The 18,194-nt window shown below is 45.6% G+C and overlaps 1 protein-coding gene across 8 annotated transcripts; it reads right to left on the bottom strand.

Moving 5' to 3' along the window:
• Nucleotide 1: 1 nt before the first annotated feature.
• Nucleotides 2-18,146, bottom strand: LOC108022655 (matrix metalloproteinase-14). 8 transcript variants are annotated; one of them, XR_006367710.2, is made up of 7 exons: nucleotides 14,280-14,622; nucleotides 11,783-11,983; nucleotides 4,807-5,210; nucleotides 3,828-4,743; nucleotides 3,696-3,774; nucleotides 1,239-1,528; nucleotides 858-999 (listed from the first exon to the last, which is right to left on the bottom strand). XR_006367710.2 is itself a non-coding variant. In XM_044092548.2 (6 exons), the coding sequence occupies exons 2-6, from the start codon at nucleotides 11,936-11,938 to the stop codon at nucleotides 836-838; spliced, it is 1,719 nt and encodes a 572-aa protein (XP_043948483.1). In that variant the 5' UTR covers nucleotides 11,939-11,983; nucleotides 14,280-14,622; the 3' UTR covers nucleotides 2-835. The 8 variants fall into 8 exon arrangements, 7 of the variants coding, with proteins under 7 accessions (XP_043948483.1, XP_050744213.1, XP_016947202.1 ...); XM_044092548.2 differs by lacking the exon at nucleotides 1,239-1,528 and having other exon boundaries at nucleotides 2-999; XM_050888256.1 differs by lacking the exons at nucleotides 1,239-1,528; nucleotides 14,280-14,622 and adding an exon at nucleotides 18,124-18,146 and having other exon boundaries at nucleotides 3-999; nucleotides 3,606-3,774.
• Between the last annotated feature and the right edge of the window lie 48 nt (nucleotides 18,147-18,194).

Below are 18,194 nucleotides of genomic sequence, written 5' to 3'. Positions count from 1 at the left end.
TTTCCGTTTGTTTATTTGCTATCTTTTCGTTTTCGTTCAGTTTCTCTCATTTCAGCGTACATTTATGGTATACAAAATAAAATTACACATAATAATACGTAAGTTAAATAATATTTCGGTTTTAAATATTAAACCCGAACAAGTATCGCTTAAGGGACTGTCTTAAATATCACTTATACAATAATCATATGTACGCGATCATGATTTTCATATTAGTTTATGGTCAAGTCGAGTCGCGCGTATTGTTTCGTAGAACCTAAAACTCTTACAGTTGCGAAATCGATGCACAGCTGGAGGAACTCCCGGAAGTCCGCGTCCCATGTGCACACATTAACAATTATATCTAAACTAAAGTACGTTCAGTGTTCAGTATTCAAATTTTGTTTGGTTCTCTCCAATTCATTGCATGTGGCTCGTTAAATTTAATATCGCAATTTGTCATTTCCAAAACAGTTGGCTACATAAAGAACTTCTGCTATGATATGACTTCTGATCGGCTGTCGTTAGAATGCGGAATGTTATCAACTATTTCATTATATTTAAGGCTGGTTTTATTTACACAACAACAAAGGTATTTGATAAGGCACCTGTTCCACATGCTGATCGCTCAATTTACAATTGATATTCTGTTCGATTCAATTTGTATTTCTCATTATTTCTACTTGGATATTTTGATTTCCTCTCATCGTATTCGATATGATGTTACGCATTTGAATTTCAAGCACTATCGCCGAGTAACGTGCGGTAAAATATGCAAACTTTACTCGAGTTGCTAGCTTCGTTCCTAGGGTTCGCGAAATGCACTGCCTTGGGGTCGCTGGGGTCAGAGGCTCTTTTAGCTGACGATCAGTTTGGAGACGAGGCACATCAGGATGGTGGTGACCACGGTGCTCGCGGCGCTGGTGCTCGACACCTTCGTCTGCGACAGGGCTCCATTTCCGGTGCGCTCGGCCACTTCCGGGGCGATGGGCTCGTCGTTGGACTGGTGATCGCCCACGGCTAGGGAAACGGGTGGTCAAGAGATCGAGTTAGTTATGCTGTGGGTTAAGTTAGCTGCAAGTCAGGGTTGTTCTGTGCAGAAGAGTCTTAGATCTAAGCTAAGGTAGTTTAAGAGCTGGACATGTTTTTTTTTAGGCGTAAGTGAGGGGGTTTTTAGGGGAGAGGGGGATAGAAAATAAATATAACTTAAGTAACTTAAGGGGGTTGAAGTTCAAATAAAAATAATTGATGTAACATACTCTTCACTCTGTAAACTCGATTCTTTCTGTTTGGCTTGGTTTGGCGTTTCGGCAGGCGGCGCAGTGTTGGGCGTGGCATGTTTGAGATATGTTTCGATTGGATGGTTACTTTAGGCAGATCAGACAGAGATCACTCAAGCGGGCGATGGCTAAACGGCTAAACACTAAGGCTGGCAAATGACAACGCGACTGAGATCCTCTAGACTAGAAGAATCTGTTCGTGAGGCCCCACATCCAGCCGGGCAGAATACCCTGGTTGGGGTTCGGGCTCGGGCTCGGCCCTCGGGGTGCTGATCAGCAACCGCAAAACAAAGATTTGTGATTTAAGGGAACAAAAGTAGAGAAAAGAAAGCGTAAATAAAACAATTCTTCGGGAGGTGGCATACGGGGAGGAAGGGATGTGCTATGTGGGCAGTCTACGGGATGAGGATACCGAAGAGCGGGAAGAATCAGCGGGGCGAGTCTACAACTACACACACAAAGTACGAGCGGGAGAAGGGGGAGGAGAGAAGAGAGCGGCAGAAGAAGCTCTTCTTGCGCTACATGGCAGACAGGCTATGTGCTTTGCAATTCTTCTGCGCGATGTGTCTTTGATGTGGGTGGTTAATGGAGTTGGTGTTCGTTTCGTTCGGCTGTGGCTGTTCTGGTTGTTGGTGTGCTGGGGTTAATTTTTCTTGTTTTTATATCCGCGTCTCTTAAAGCCTGCAAGAAATATACATACATACAGACAGATGACAATGACGAATACGCTTCGAGTTCTTTGGGTTTGGAGTGGAGTTCGGCTTTTGGGCTTTGTTGAATGCAAATTAAACGAAAAACGAACAACGATTATGGGCCAGGCACGTGCATGCGGTTGTTAAGCGAGTGTCATACAAGTATCCGAATGTGGGTCTTAACGGGATGGTTGGACCACTCGCACAGCTCCATGTACCGGCGGTATTTACGAGGTATAAGCCCGCCGCCTTCCCCCATGCAGGTGCAAATCTTTTGTTTGCTCTAGATTAGTACGGTTTGGTTGGTCATGCAATTAACGTGGGGAGTTCAGGGACTCGGGTGTGTAAGTGTGACTTTGGGCGGTGTCAGTGGTGTGGGTGGTTCGGGGGGTGAGTGGGTGATTGGGTGAGTGGGTGGTTTTTACGTGTGGCTCAACCCAGCCACATAGCCATTGGAATTTTGTGCCGAGGGTGCCAAAACAAGGAAACGATTCGACTTGACTACAGGGTAAAGAGTTTAGTTCAGGGGGTGGGAGAGTCGAGAATATTTGATTAATAAATAGTACCATATCTAGAAATACTTAGTGCTACGGAACTATGGAACTAGGGTTGGGGCTGCCACTTTGTGGTACTTGCGGTGCTTAACAAATAGTGTTGCTTTTCTCGGGGTTAGTCAGTTAGTAACCATTGGCACATGCTAGGTATATTGCTTGGTTAGTTCTACGGATTAGTTAGCTGGAAAGTGCGCATGCGGGGCTCGTGACTTATAGACTAGGAAGATGGTTTCGTTGGAGTTGATCTGGGACCACAGTTAGTGAGACCGACCGACCAGTAGTTTTGGTTGCTGCTGCTGCTGTAGGTAATTGCTTTAAAATGTTCTTGGCTACTAAACTGTGAGCAAGATATTAAATTGTTTGTATTTTTTATAGTTGTTTCTTAGGCTTTGAGCTTTGTACATGGTATGCTAAATTGAGTTGGTTAGTTGGAATCAAAAACCCAAAATACCGAAAGCCTGGGATAAACAGAGACGGGTTAGCTGGGTTAGTGGAAAGAACACTCAGCTGTTAGTAAGTGGAAAAGTTGCAGCTGGGTTAGATTCGGGATTAGTATAGCTACTTTTAGAAAAGTTATTTAAAATAGATTTTAGTACAATTAGGTTAGTTTGGTTGAGGTTGTTATACATGTTTTAGGCCAAGTTAGGCTTGGCTCGAGAACTGTGAAACAAAACTGAAGTAAAACACCACAAAATCAAGATCAAGAGAGATTAATAATTGTACACAATATATAAATACAAAATATATATAGACTGAGCAAAAGACATTGGACACACACAGTTTGGTAATTAGTTTTTTCAATAGGCATTTTAAATGTATTTCTTCCATAGGCAACAAAGACAAACACATTCGACTTGAGTAATAGAATTTCACTACATAGACATTAACTTAATTAAACATACCATATAGATAGGATTTATATTACTATTATCATTATCATTTCATGACTCGTGACTGCTTCTCGCTAAGTAACAACTCATACAAGACTTCTTCCTATGAGATCTTTTTTTAGACTTTACAGAGTTCGGGATTCGATATGCGTGGATCCAGCGGATCGATTCGAGCTCAAACAAAACTACCGCCGAGTCGGTCCCACTCACCTGCGTCGAAGTCATCACCATTACCATCGTCGGCATGCGGGATCATGGAGTGCTGTTCGAACTCGTTGTCGGAGCCCTCGACGATATTACCTGTGGACGAGGGCGTGTTCTTGCAGCCGAACCACCAGTGGGCGGTGGGTCTGGGGAAGGGGGGCGTGGCGGAGTCAACCTGGGGGGAAAATATGATATAATACTGCCATACAAAGAGTTTCCAGTACTCACAGCAAATCGGGCGTCGTGGAATCGGTAGTACTTGTCGCCCTTGAAGAAGTACGTGTATCCATTGGTGTACTTGAGCGCCGCATCCAGGTTATTGGGAACGCCCTCCCAGTTGGAGATGGGCTTGGGGTAGCTGGACTTCACCGGCGGCCTCTTGGCCGGGTCGAAGCGCCAGAACTTGCTGCCCTTGAAGAAGTAGATCTTGCCATTGCCCCCCCAGACCATCGCCGCGTCCAGATGATCGGGAATGCCCGTGAAGCCCTCGCTGATCTCCTTGGGGTACACGCCGTCCATCTGGCGACCCTGGTAGCGCCAGTACTGGGTGCCCTTGAAGAAGTACGTCTTGCCGTTCTTGTACGTGAACGCCGCATCGATGTTGCTCGGCAATCCTGGCCATCCCTTCGAGATGAGCTGCGGGTAGCCTTCCTCCACGGAGTCGGTGGTCAGCTTGTAGTACTTGTCGCCCTTGAAGGCGAAGGTCTCGCCCTGCGCCGAGTTGAAGAGCGTGTCCACCTTGGAGTCCTTGCAGATGGAGTCGTCCAGTGGCACCTTGGGCGGCGTGAAGGGCCGCTGAGTGGTGGGCGGGTAGATGTTGGTGGGCTTCAGCTGGTTGGTCTTTCTGCCGTAGAGCGACTGGATGGCCGCCTTGTCGTCCTCGTCCAGCCTGAAGACGGGCTCGAAGCCGCGGTAGAAGGGAGCCATGAGCGCCGAGCTCTGATCGGAGTGGGACAGACCCAGGGAATGGCCGAACTCGTGGGCGGCCACCTGGAAGAGATTGGTGCCGCGCGGCGAGCCAATGGTCCACAGTTCCGCATCGTCAAAGTGGGCGTCTCCTCCGAAGACTGGGAAGAAGGCGTGGGCCAAGGTGCCACCCTGACCATCGAAGGCATCGCCATCACCATGCTCGCTCTCCACGAACCTGAGAGTAGAGATAAAAGTGGTTAGTACTTGGGGTACGCTGTGCGTGTGGCGGGAAACTCACTTGATCTCGATGTGCACGGGGCCGGTGGTCTTCCTGGTGAAGGTCAGGTCGGTGTCCTCGGACCACACGGCGAAGGCGCGTCCGATCTCCGCGTCCACATCCACGCGTTTCAGTCGCTTGGGGTACTTGGAGATCTTGTAGGTGAGGTTCTTCACACGCCAGCGACTGCCCTGCAGGGCGTACCGCTTGGAGCGACTGTCGCCGGTGCCCACGCGATCCCGCACTCCGCAGCGTGGCAGGGACATCAGCTTCATGGTCTCCGCATCCAGCTCGCCGGTGATGTTCAGGCCGGCGAAGCTCTGGAACTCCTCGATGGCACTGACCCAGGTTTCCTTGTCGTGGAGGCCACTGCTGGCGGGGTTGCGGGCGGAGGCGGGTAGGTAGCCAAACTGGGACAGGTAGATCTGGGGAAGGAGAAGGCGGAGAGCATGAGCAACTGGCCAAGATCAATGGGCTGCGCCAGAGGGCCACCCGCTGGGGCCAGCTTGATTTATGGCCATCTGATTAGTCCTGGCTGCCCTGTCTCCTTTCCATCTGACTTGCATAATTTATGACCGCCTCGCTGGCTCATGAGCCCCAGGGGAGAAGCCCCCACCATACCCACAGCCATATCCATGTCCATATACCTATTTACGAGTATATGGCGATAGCTACGTGACTGGTGAAGGTGTGAAAACTCTTAATCGATCATCAAGCATCGCCAGCATTAAGGAAGCGTTTCGATTGCTAATTGTAAATTGTAAATTGTAAATGGTAAATTGTTAATTGTAACATTGAGAACCGAGTAAAAACAGTTGCCCATCAGGGAAGTGCACTGTGCTGGTGAACAATGCGAGGTTAGCCTAACAGTTAAGATCTACGTAGTATTCTAGATAGCTGGTTACTATATAGTACTTTGTTGTCTGGCCAATTACAACGGCAAATCGTCTTACAGCCCGGCTAGAGTTTTATGCGCTTAACGTTTTGGCCAACGATTTTGGACTTGGCATGTCGATCAGGTTCGCCAGCCGCTCATGTGTCGCACATTCTTAATGACTCGCTGGCATGGTACACAGTATATAGCACATGTTGTATAATGATTTGCCGAATCTTGCATAATGCCAGCTGACTGCTAATTTTATTGTGTTCTTTCCGCCTGCGAGGAAGTAAACATTTCGCCGCCCTCCTTCGAATTCAAGCCGCGTCTTCCGGGCTCTCGGCCAGTGGCTCTGTGATCTTCTTTCTGGGTGGGATCTTGATTTAAGCCAACGGTCAGCTGGGCCTGGGTCTTCTTCGCAGAGGTGAACGAACTGTAAACAAAGCGGGGCTCAAGTGGCAAGTATCTGTCGCTCATCTCGCGAGAGATCCACTCGAAGTCGGATTCGGATTGAGATTCAGATGCGGATTCAGCACAATTCTACTGACTCAGCGGCGACCTTAGGAATGCCTCCTTATGCAATTAACATAATTACTCGCAGTGCACAATGCCGAGCAGTCAGACGCGAGCACGAACGTCTTGATTGCCCAGAAATCGCTGCAAAGGCGTTGTGTTGTTTCAGTTTCCCGGGATTGGGTGGTAATGCGCTTTTGTCATAGAACAAACAGACTGACGGCAATCGAATGCATTGTTTGGGCCCTTTCGGTTATCTTCTATCGATAAGATAACCCCCATTCGTGGGGCGGCAAACAAAAGACTACTCAACCCATCCATAATTGACTCATTTCTGACGCATTCTCCTTGTACACAGGTGAGTGCGTCACGAGGCGAACGGAAGTCGGGGCTAAACCGGAAGTGTTTGGCCCCCAATTTAGCGTACTTTTCGGGAGTCATCGTTCTGCGACTCCCATGACACCTGTTCTATCGATCTAGGTGCTCGTTCGCCCGAACGCATCCGCATCTGTGTCCACTGAGATGTTCGTGCATTTGCATGTGATTAGCGATTCGCGCGGGGATTGCAGCGGACAGCTGCCCAGGGGCCATGCAAATCATTGGAAACTGGTGGGGCCGGGTGGCGAGGTGGTGAGGCGGTGAGGTGAGGGCCACTGCAGTGGGGTCACGTTCCACAGGGCGTTGAAATTGCACTTCAATTTATTATTGGACATTGACACAAATTCGTCGAGCTCCGCTGTTTGGCGGACAATCAAAGCTAAAATGTCAACAAAGAAATGCCTTTTCCACGCCCCAGCACTCTAGTTATTTTAATGTATAACTAGCTAAAAGTGCACACAAACAAATAGAGCTTTCCATTTTAAAGAATATGTTTCCATAAATTACATTTAATTTAATTTAAAAAATTTTAAAAATGTATAAAATGTTTCAGGTAAATATAAAGACTTAGAGCTATGTAATTTAAGGAATATATTTTTAAAAATTGTTTTGAAGTGCTTCAGATCGAAAAATGTAACTGTATTTCCAACTAAAACTACACTCAAAAAATAAATGTTATGTTCTGTATTCCAAAGCTCAAGCTGCCAACAATGATTAAGAGGCAAAGAGAAGAACGATTCGATGCAGAGGAGAATGCAAGTTTAACCATAATAAACCACAAAAATAATTTATAATTTTAATTTGGATCGAAAAAAATAAAATTAGATTAATTGTATCAAAGAATCTATAGGTAAGAAGAGCATTTTAATACATTTCTGTCTGTGTAATTACACCCAGTAACCACCAACTTGAAGAGGAAAATATCTATTCAGCTGGCTGACCTGCTTGCCTGGTTTACTTAGCCGAAGAGTTGAACTTGCGAGAAGTGACCCGCGGGGCTAGTAAACTTTAGAACTTCTAGGACTTGGCTTCACGTACAGGGGCACGTGTGTGGGTAAGCCCGGCAAAGTATGCTACAATCGCAATGCAACCTTCAAATATTTAACACAACTTGCACAGGTGCAACGCGGCACGGTTGATTTCACTTCAAGGGGGAATTGCTTAGCAGTGCAGAGAGAGCAGGAGCAGCTCCTGGAGTCAATGAACTTTCGCCCGTTTCACCCATTTAAATTGAAGGCGGGCTCCGCTCGTTTATTTCCGGCCGAAACAAGAACAGGACATGCATAAATTATAAACAAGTATCGCTTTGTGTATACTTTTGCCTTTGAATGTGTGTATTTGCCGACGTGCCGCTGGAAATTGATGGGGAAATTATTGCCCTGCGAAAGAGTGGTAGAAGGAAAACTGCTGGCTTTTCCGCTTTTTCGGGGGTGCGTGGTTGGTTTACGTTGGAATGTGGGTCACTCGGGTCGTTGACTTTGCTCCTGGGATATGGAAGGGGCGCCGTTTCTAAGTGCAAACAAACCTAGACCCAGTTGCACAAATATTTGCACCGGGCACGGGGATAAACGAAAGTGTCTGCGACAATTAAAGGCAAACAGCAGAGGTTTTCCCTGCGCCTTTCCCATTTTCCCACTGCTCAGGCAATTTGGGTTGTCCAATCTGGACGCCCAACTAGCAAACAGGCTTGACTTGTTTAAATGCTTTTTAATGCGGCGATTACATCATTACCGCTCGCAAATCGAAGCGCAGGCGCCTCATTTGGCGGCATTTCTTTGGCAGATTGAAAAAGAAAACTCAAAACTATAACGAAAAACCGAACCGAGGCGCAACCAAAACAGAAACTGGGCCAATGGGCCGGTATTAAATGCAGCTTAAAGTTGTATAACCCATTCAATTTAATTCGGGACAGGGAGAGGAATTAAAATGGCAGAATTTCGAGCTGGTTTTTGCCAACCAAATTGGGTTAAAAAATAAATGGAAAGGCTTTTGCCTAGAAAAGAAGCTTTAAAATGGAAATAGCTATATGCGAAATTTTAAAGTGCTGCACATCGGACATAAAACACATAATTCAGCTCAGACAAATTCCTTGACATTTACCCGGGCAACTCCCACAGAATATTTGACATTTCCACCAAGGTGTCTTTCCATTACTATTGCTTTTTTGCCACTTTTTCCCCCTTCAAGTGGCTAATTCGCCAGCGATAAATAAGCGTCAAGATGCTAAGATAACCGGACAATAAAAAGCGCCATTCATGCAAAACACTGAGGCAAAAAAGGATTTTATTTGCCAGCCTTTTTAGGCGGCTTGCGCCGGGTTGTTTATGGCAAGACGCGTGAAATGCTAGGCTATGGATGACCTTAGGGTGGTCTGAAAATGGGAAAAGGATGTTCTCGAAAGGGGGCAAAAACTATCATTTGTTTGCCAAGTGGCAAGGCTCTCGCTTTGTTTGTGCTTTTGCTTTTGGCACCTCGCGAAGGTCGCACGCAACAATTTCATAGGCAAATCAATCAAACTTGGCGAAAAGCACACACTGCTATTGATTGATTTGGGCTAGGAAAGTGGGGAAAGCGAGGTGGGAAAGTGCGAATTAGCCTGACGCATTTCCCAGCCGAGTTCTGGCTTTGATTGGCTATATTTGGAGCAGGAAAGACTCACTGCTTCTTTCTTTTGTTCGCCCACTATGATGACGAACTCGAATGCCTGAGCTCATTTCAATTTGGAACGAGTAATTAACCTCTTGACAGCTCCATTATGTGTGGTTACTTGCTATCCAGACTTGTGACTCACAAGGCACTGGATATAGGTGGTGTATGATATACACAGAAATAGTTCTAAACTTCTCAGGCTGAAAATGTTCTTGAAAATGTAAGGACATTGCTTAAGTAGGAAGTGTTCTCAATGCTCTTGAATCAAGATGAATTGGAGGCATCTACAATGTTTTAAGATAGTATTACAGTCAGTTTGAATACTTACTATGCTACTCTTCGCTTATTTTACACGGTCTTTAGAAGCAAATGCTCTTAAATCAAGAACAATGTGCTTCAATATTTCTCTGCGTGTGGCTACAGATTATAAATGGTTGCCTATGAGAAAGTGCAATCTGATCTAACATACTATTAATGGTAGCCTATAAGATATTGTTCTGCTATTAAAAACATTGAACTCAAGAGCGAATGCTCTCAAATCAAGAACAATGTGCATGAATAGTTATTAATGGTTGTCTATGAGAAAGTGCAATCCGATCTGGCAGCATGTTATTGATGGCAGCCTATAGGAAAGTGCATCTAATCTGATCGAGGTGGTCTCCGCGATTTGCATTCGCCGGAAGATTTATTAGAAAGAGTTTAGGATCGAACAAAGAACCTGACATTGGAGAGACAAACACGTCGGTCGACTGTCGCCTTAGCTGCTTTTGGGGCGACTGGCCAGCCAATGGGCCGCAAGTTATGGCCAACGCGCCCAACATACCAATTAGACGGTGTCGGCGGGGGAGTTACGCAGAACATAAATAAAAGTTTTACTATTATAAAAGCCAAAAACAATGTTGAGCACGCGCTAATGCTTCAAAGCGAATCGATGGGACACAGCGCCTGGTCATTGGATCGTAAATGGCTAATCAGGAAGTTCTGGGTCCGCTTCTCCGCTTTTCGCCAATTAATTTATGCAAGTCTGCGGCAAGTAAACGTGATTAGCTTCAGGTAGATTGCAAACGTGCCGATGCTGCAGCCATTACTTGTAATTTTTGCAAATGGAAATTGCATTCGGCAAAACACTAAAACAGCGATCATGACAAGCAATTAACCAGAGATAAATATTTATTAATTGAAAGCGTGGAAGTCGAGTGGCTGGCGGGCTGGAATTATTCAATTATTGAAAGCTTTAATTTATGGCCTTTGTTATCATTTTTTTTGGTCACTTTAAATGCATTTCAAACTGCGAAGTTAGCGAGTGACACGCTAAGAAGTCTTTTGCTTGGGCCCTCCATCGTTGAGTCACTTCTAAAATTAAATGGCAGGTTGGTATCTGCATGCATGAGACTTATCAGATGCATTAAAAAATTAAAAGGGTGTTAAAATACAATTACTTCTTTTAATTTCCTAGCTTATCAGCGGGCTGGTGTACTAAAAAAGTATAGTAGATGCTAAATGCCCAGAGATAACCTGCGTCATTAGGTGGGATGTTTTGTCTGTTCTTAGAATCTACGCAAATGGCAATGCACTTAATTAATACAAGAGGGGAAAATCCTAATAAGTATGATAGTCACTGGTTTCAAGAGCTCGCTCTTTCCAGATTATTGGGGCTTTGCCAGCGATATATTAATCGAGGGAATGCACTTGAATCGATGAGCCGGGCAGTCAATGGCGTGCGAGTTTTCCTGGTTTTCCGCTGGCCAATGTCACGAGCGATAGCGATAGGGGCAATCAGACTGCAATTAGTCGGCGGACATGCACTTTCGGGCCAGCATATCCCACTAAGGCTAAGGCCAGAGCCTCTGAGCCGGGCTAAAACCGAGCCATGATGTGTGTGTAATAAAAATTTCCGTTGACATGCGATGCGCGTGAGCCTGTTGCACAGTCACACCCGTGAATACGAAATATATTTTGCCTAGTGGAAAATTTGAGTATAATTTCCAAATGCAACCAGTTCGGAGCTCTGAGCGCCTGGCACGCTCGTCAGGCGAATCGGAAGTAAGCCCACAGAATGGCCACATGGTCCATACAGTATATGTCCAGACGGAGCAGACAAAGCGGCTCGCTCACGTCATCTCAAGTGCAACAAACCGACTCGATTCTGAATCTGAATCTGATTTATTTACACTTCAATTCCTTTCCTGTTTAAATAAAGACCTTTCAACTCATTTTGAACCGTAGTACTGAATGCCATTACATTTCGTGATTTGCTGCACTGACAAAAGTGGTTTATATTTGTTTTTTTCATTATCACTCTAACATTTTGGGAACTTTAAAAAAAAATTAATTTTTCATAGAATTAAACAATTTTATTGTATATTTTCTACCTTGCTATAAATGTTTTACAAATAAATCTGTCATTTAAATGTGCTCCGTATTAAATGGCATATTTAGCAGCCCCTTTTTTACCAGTGTAGCTTCTATATAATTCATAGATGAATCGAAATGTGCTGATTTAACCCAGTAATTCCCCCGTAATCATTGGTATAAACTGAGTTTTTTGCTAACAACTTAATAACTTGATTGCGAACTCACCTCCGCCTGTGTGGTGGTGGAAACGGGTGCCGTTTGAGCCGCTGCCAGGATGGACAGCAGGGTGCCTACGACTACGAACACAGAACTCTGGCAGTTTGTCATTTTGTTGCTGGCTTTGCTGCAGTTGCTCGCTCCCGTCGCTGGTCTAATTGTCATGTAGTTGTAGTTCCACTTGCCGCTGGCACTTTGAACTTTATATCACTGCAAAGGCAAAGGCAAAGGTGAAAAAAAGGTCAATTAATATTTCATAAAGCCGGCCAAGTAATGAGGCAGCTGGCCAGGCCAGAACAGAGCTTTTGTGTGTGGGGCCCGAAAGGGATCAGGCCAAGTACAAGTGCAAAAGGGCGAACGGAAGCCGTTGCCAGCCGCCACTCCCACTCTGCCACTTCCAACAGGTTGAATGTGGCACACTTTCCGTGTGGCAGGTGGAACGGCAAACGGAAGTGCCAAGAATCGGGGGTCTGGGCTCCAGAAGTGGTGTACATAGTATAGTAGTAGTATGCCAAGTCGTAGTAAAAAATAGTACAACTCGAGCACCACACTTGAGCTGACCACAGCACACTCTTTGTTGCGCATGAACAGCGCTCTTTATAGCTGACGTCTTTCGATTCTGTTGGGCTCCAGGAATGGTATATATAGTAGACCACCTGAGATGACCATAATACACTCTTTGTTATGCGGCCAGAACAGCACTCTTATAGCTGACACCTTGCGAAGCCCCTAAGCCATCGGCCCAAGAAGATCCCCTTATCAGAGTCAAATATTTGACACATCCCTATCTCCCCAGCCCTAATCCCCCGGAGAGCATTTCGGATTCGCTGAGCCTGATACTGTGATCGGCCTAGATATAGAAAGTCATGTGGTCTGCCGTCTGGCCAGCCAGCCTGCCAGCTCGGATGTCATAAACGACTTTGTGTAAGTTTAGACGCCAATTAGAATTTAATTTTAGACTAGTAAATACCAAGTCGGCCATAACCGTAAAGGATTGTGGGGCCTTTTGTTGATACTCCGATATTTGGCTTGCTAAGAATAGCCCCGCGCTTTTCTGTACTATGGATAGATGGACGTGGATGTTGACCTAGGGCGCGAGACAGGTGCCCGCGAATATAAATATGTTTATGGGGATGTTTGCCCCACTATATCTTGCACCTATGCTCAGCTGTCTCGGCCGATTTCGCGTGTCATCAGCGGAGAAGATAAGTGGTATCACCTCTGCAAATATGTGATATATATGCTGTACGGCTAGGACTGCTGACTAATCGCTGGGGATTTTGGGGGTGGACACATTTAACAGCCTCTTTTTTATGGGCCGCAATTAGCCGCTAGAGCCGAGCGAAATGGCCAAATGAACATGCAAATACACAATGGGGGTACGCACAGCCCGTTGGCCCGGCGGCCGGGTGTTATCTGATTACAATAATTTCTGTTAAGCAAATACCATAAACAATTCCCATTTTCGCTTTTGGGCAAACGATTCGCCCGGGTTGAAGGTCGCCGGGCTGACAGTTTAAGGTTAGCGCCGTGTGGTTAACCCCCCTGACGGGTTGAAGGGGAAAGTGGGGAAAGCTAGGAGTTTATGGGTTCTGCGCGGGGTTGTCATGGCAATGGACGCATTTCCCCGGCCTGTTAGATCAATAAAAGCGAGTGAGTCTCTTAAGTGCTCTGGCCAAGGCAATCGATGGCGAAACTGCATTCGGCGCGAAAGTTTGCCCTGTTTCTCGCCTTTATCATAATGGTTACGTATACGACATGTAGCGCACGTCTGGCTGTGTGCCCGATGTTCTGAAGTGGGTCATAAGCAGGGCTTGCAAAGCTGATAAGGTGGATCTACCGGTTTGCCGGCTCCTGCTGCCCAACTTCTCCGAATCGAGTTCAGTTCTTCGAAGAATCTTGAGTCAGACCTTTGGGCTTACGAAACAAATTAAAATAATATATGCATTTCGCTGCCAACCAGTTTGGCGAAAAAACCCACTCTTTTTGAGGCCTCTTGACAAAAAAAAAACCCTAATACAACACGGAATTCCACTTGCTACAGCTTTTTGGCATTGTTCACCTTATCAGCTGACTGGATTCCCAGTGAATATGCCCGGCGCGATAAGATATGATGGGGATCGGCCGGGTCTTATGTTGGGCACTACCAAATGAATAATTCGGTGTCGCAGTGTCCAAGTGTTACTAGAACTTGACCTTAGTGATAGCCATATCGTGTGCCGCGGAGTTGGGCAACCGGGCGGAACATGTCGCAACGCTTTCCACTCCGATCGGAATTCAAGTTCACCTCCAAAGCGGAGTGCCTAGCTGGCGCTGGGGCTGGGGCTGGGGCTGGGCCCGATTAATGGGCTGGTTTATCGGGCGGGAGCCGCCTTCTGACCCCTCAATTGGCTGCCATCCGAGTGGGATGCACTTTCAGATCAATGAACCACTATTGCGAGTGCCTTTGTTGCCGCTCGTCGCTTGCAACACTTACAAATTAATTAATTAGCTCTCGGGCACATACGTTTCTGGTTTTCTTTCACTGCCAGTGGCTGTCGTCGCTGCGTATGCCGCTGTGGATGTGTGGACGTTGTTTATGATTTATAATTCACGACTTGTAAGCGCAATCCTTTTGTTTCTACTGTGTGCTCGGGTCTTTATGTCTGGCTGCACTAATTGCCCGCTGGCAGTTCCATTTTCGCGCTCGTTTCCGCGTTCGAAAAACAAACTCAAAACTGAACTGGTTCACTTTTCGAATATCTTTCTTCGGGCCGAGCACTTGAGATAGTATCTTTGAAACGAACTTCTACTTCGGTTCTCGCCGCTAGACACATCCGCCCTGGGCAGCGCGCAAATTTCAACTGATCTCCAGCGGATCGCTGAGAAGCGACGACGACTGCGCCGCCAGCGATCGGCTCTTGAGCTTTTCGAATAAAAAGGGGGGAGAGCTTTTTTAGCAGCCACTACGCAGCTCTGGAGGCTCCGAATCGGTTTTTAAGGGGCCCAACCGCCGTCGAAACCTGTTGCCAATAACCGAAGTATGAGTAATCCGCTTCTTGGAATCATCCGCACATGTGTCACCCGGCGGTCCAGCGAGCGGAGGCCCCAGCAGCCTCGGCGGCCACAGAAAAACTCACATTCGGTGGCATTTGACAGTGTATCTCTAAGTTTGGCACTCGCCCCTCGCCCCTCCCTTCGGCAAACGGTTGTAACCAACTTCACAGCTTTGTTTCTCGAAAATCGCACACGATTTCAGCTGAATTTCAGCCGCACCTCGCAGATACTCAGATATTAAACTTATGAATGAATCTGCGGTTTGGATTCCCCGTGGCCAGCGATTTCTCAATGGGCGCATGAGTAATGCGTAACTTAACAAAAGATAATCAAATTTTATTGGGACCAAAGGTGTGCTAATATGCATAAATCATACGTAAAAAAATTGACAAGATTGATTTGCTATTTTTTAGTTAATGAGGAAGTATTTAAGCGAGTATGGAAAAACAAATAGAACCATCAATAAAGTAAAAATACCATTACAAAATGGGTAGAAATTTGAAGCTTGGTAAATTATATAAATAAATATAAGTATAAAAAAAGTATATATAACAAATATTATGTCATAAAAAGTTATCACTTGAAAAATATATAAATAACACCACATTTTGTTTTACACGAGTATGAGTATATATTATTATATTATATATTATTGTATATGAGAAATGTAAAGATTAAACTATTATGTCATTAAAAAATTATCACAAAATTACAGAAGTGCTTGGCAATTTGGATGAATAAGAAACAAATATATTTTTGAACACAAGTTTGATTACAAAAGTATATAAATTGCGGCATACACAGAAAAAAGATTGCACAAATTTCTGTGCTGCCAAGAATAGGTCTCTAATAAGCTGCTCATGATAATGGGTGGACAAATGTTTTCTTCATTCGGAATAAAAATATATTCAAATGAATAATATTGTGGCTTGTCAGGCAACCAGCGCGCGTTGGTTATTAAATATTATTATTAAATTACCCATAGAGTGCATGACACGAAAGCATTTAGTTTTAAAAAAGCCGATTAGTGTAATCCCCTTGTTCCCCAAGTGCTAATGGGCTATTCATCTCTGCGTATCTTCTTCTGGGAATCAATAAAGTAAGCCAGCCTACGTCCGTGCCATCCCATTAATTTCAATTGAGTGCAATTTTCGGTGACTCAGCCGCGAGCAGCAGCGGTCCACGTGGAGCAAATTGCTACCTAGGCGCAGGCAAATCCAGTGATCGTCTGGAGCAATTGTTTACCAGCCCGAGCCAAAGGGCCGTCTAAAAGCTAGGGCCAGAAAAGCGAAAAGTAAATCCGACAGCCAGATAATAGGCGACTTTTGCCGCAACGACAATTCCTGATTCGCTTTATGGAGCTGGCGCAGCACTGGGCAAGGGCAGGGCGAAGCTGTCTCTGCCATCTACCCATGGACCAAGTGCATCTGGCCGGCTGTCAGCCCCTCTTTGGGAGCCCCCATCCTCCGGCTCTGGCATCTGTTTGGACTCTGCGAGTACATATACTCCGCTGTTATGGCAGTGGACAAGTTGACTTGTCGTCGTCGCCCGCTGGGCGATGCAGTTGCTGCCCTGCTGCCATCGGAACAATGAAATATTTATGGGCTTCTTCTGCCTTTAATGACAACTATTTATGGTATTTTTAGACCATGCCCCTGCGATGCCATCAAGGTTTGTTGCCTTCGCCGCCGGCAGTGAAATGAACTTTCCGCGGCGCAACTGGAAAACAAGCGATTTCGCATTGACTTTTGCCTTTGAACTGTGCCACCAAGCCAAGCAGAACCTATAATTGTCCAACAGATGGGGCAGATAATGCTAATTGCATATGAATCCAGTGCCCGTACAGTATGTTTATTTGAATAGCAGGCGACTCTGACTTTGAGTGCGAAAAACTATTTCTAAAACTCAATCACGTCACGGTCGGGCTTTGGTAGTCGTTTGGCAAGCGATACATGAAGTATAGTATCTGATGTGTCTATAATTATATGTATTCATGTATCGGAAAGCTACAAAGCGGCTACGTGATGATTGTTTGGGCCGCAATGTCAAACGCCAAGTGTGCGGACAAAAGATCACTTTCAGACGAGGCCCATTGAGAAAGTGGAACTCCCCCCGGGAGATGAGTCACCTTGGGCGCACACTGGAATACCGGAATACTCACCATAAGGCAGACAGATGGAACTGCCAGAGCAAACAGCATTTGCATAAACCAATTTGTGAAATAATCAAGTCGGTTGCCCGTGTTCCTTCGGCAAATATTGCACAAAGCGACTTTTGTTTTCCCTAAGTTCTTCACCGCCTTGCTTCAGCCTTTATCAGGCTTTATCTGCCACCGATTGCGATTAGATCGTTGTAGTTAGATAAGGGCGAGGCGAACGCATTCTCCGGCCACTACTATCACTTGGGAACGAAATTCGCTATGATTGGGCTAATCCACACTCACGTCCAGCCTGCTAGCATTGCTTCTGAGACCCTCTCCCTGTAGAACGCCTTTTCCGAGCGGTACGATAGCGACCGATTCACAGCGAGTTCCGATTGCGACTCGTCTGGCTGGCTGGCTTTCTGCTTGCCTGCCTTTGTGGTGGCAGCCAGTCGTCTTCGTACTACCCCTCCTTCTGGGCCTTGTGTGTGTAGTGTGCAGTCTAATGGCTAAGAGCTGTGCCTGTGTGCTCGCCCCTAGTTTACGAGTCACGCGAATAACCATAAACACACGCCACACACACAGCCGTAGGTGGAATTCTAGTTCTGGTGGTTGGAAATAGCTGGCCGTCCCGGGTCCTTCGGCCCTTGCATGTGATTACAGAGCAACAGGATTAGGAAAAGCTCTCTGTCTAGCTCTGACTGGGAGTTAGTTGGTGCTGAGCTTTTGGCTGTTTATCAAGAAATACTGTTCTAACAAAGTATATATCGTAGTATTTCCAATGTTATTATTCATAAAGTGGAAACTTATAGTTTTGCTCTCAATAAGAGATACTTGTCCTAGTTTGACTAGCGGTTAGTAACCTCTAAGCTAACTGTTAGTTACAGAGTAAAACATGTCTTTACACACCCGTAAAAAGGAAAAAGAAAGAAGAGATACCGGTTGTTTTAAAAGTATAGTAGAGGAAGTATTAAAGTTACGTCTATTCTTTACTGTTTCTGATGATAAGGCTAGAACTAGGATTTATGATATTATTTGTAAACTTTTTACTTTGGATAGTAATACCTATCATATACTACCAGCTATACCTCTTCTTTTCCTAATATTATTTATTTTTCGCTTATGATATGAGAACTCCTTAAAACAGAAACTCTTATTCCCCGCTAGGACTCACCTTAGCTCGCTGTTAGCTGGTGCCTGTTAGCCCACTGTTAGCGCTGGCTAGAAGTTAGCGAGCTTTTGGCT

The sequence above is a fragment of the Drosophila biarmipes genome, chromosome 2R, assembly GCF_025231255.1.
Source record: "Drosophila biarmipes strain raj3 chromosome 2R, RU_DBia_V1.1, whole genome shotgun sequence".
Lineage (NCBI taxonomy): Eukaryota > Metazoa > Arthropoda > Insecta > Diptera > Drosophilidae > Drosophila > Drosophila biarmipes.
Note: the sequence above shows the minus strand (reverse complement) of the source record. Positions and strands in the feature narration are given on the sequence as shown.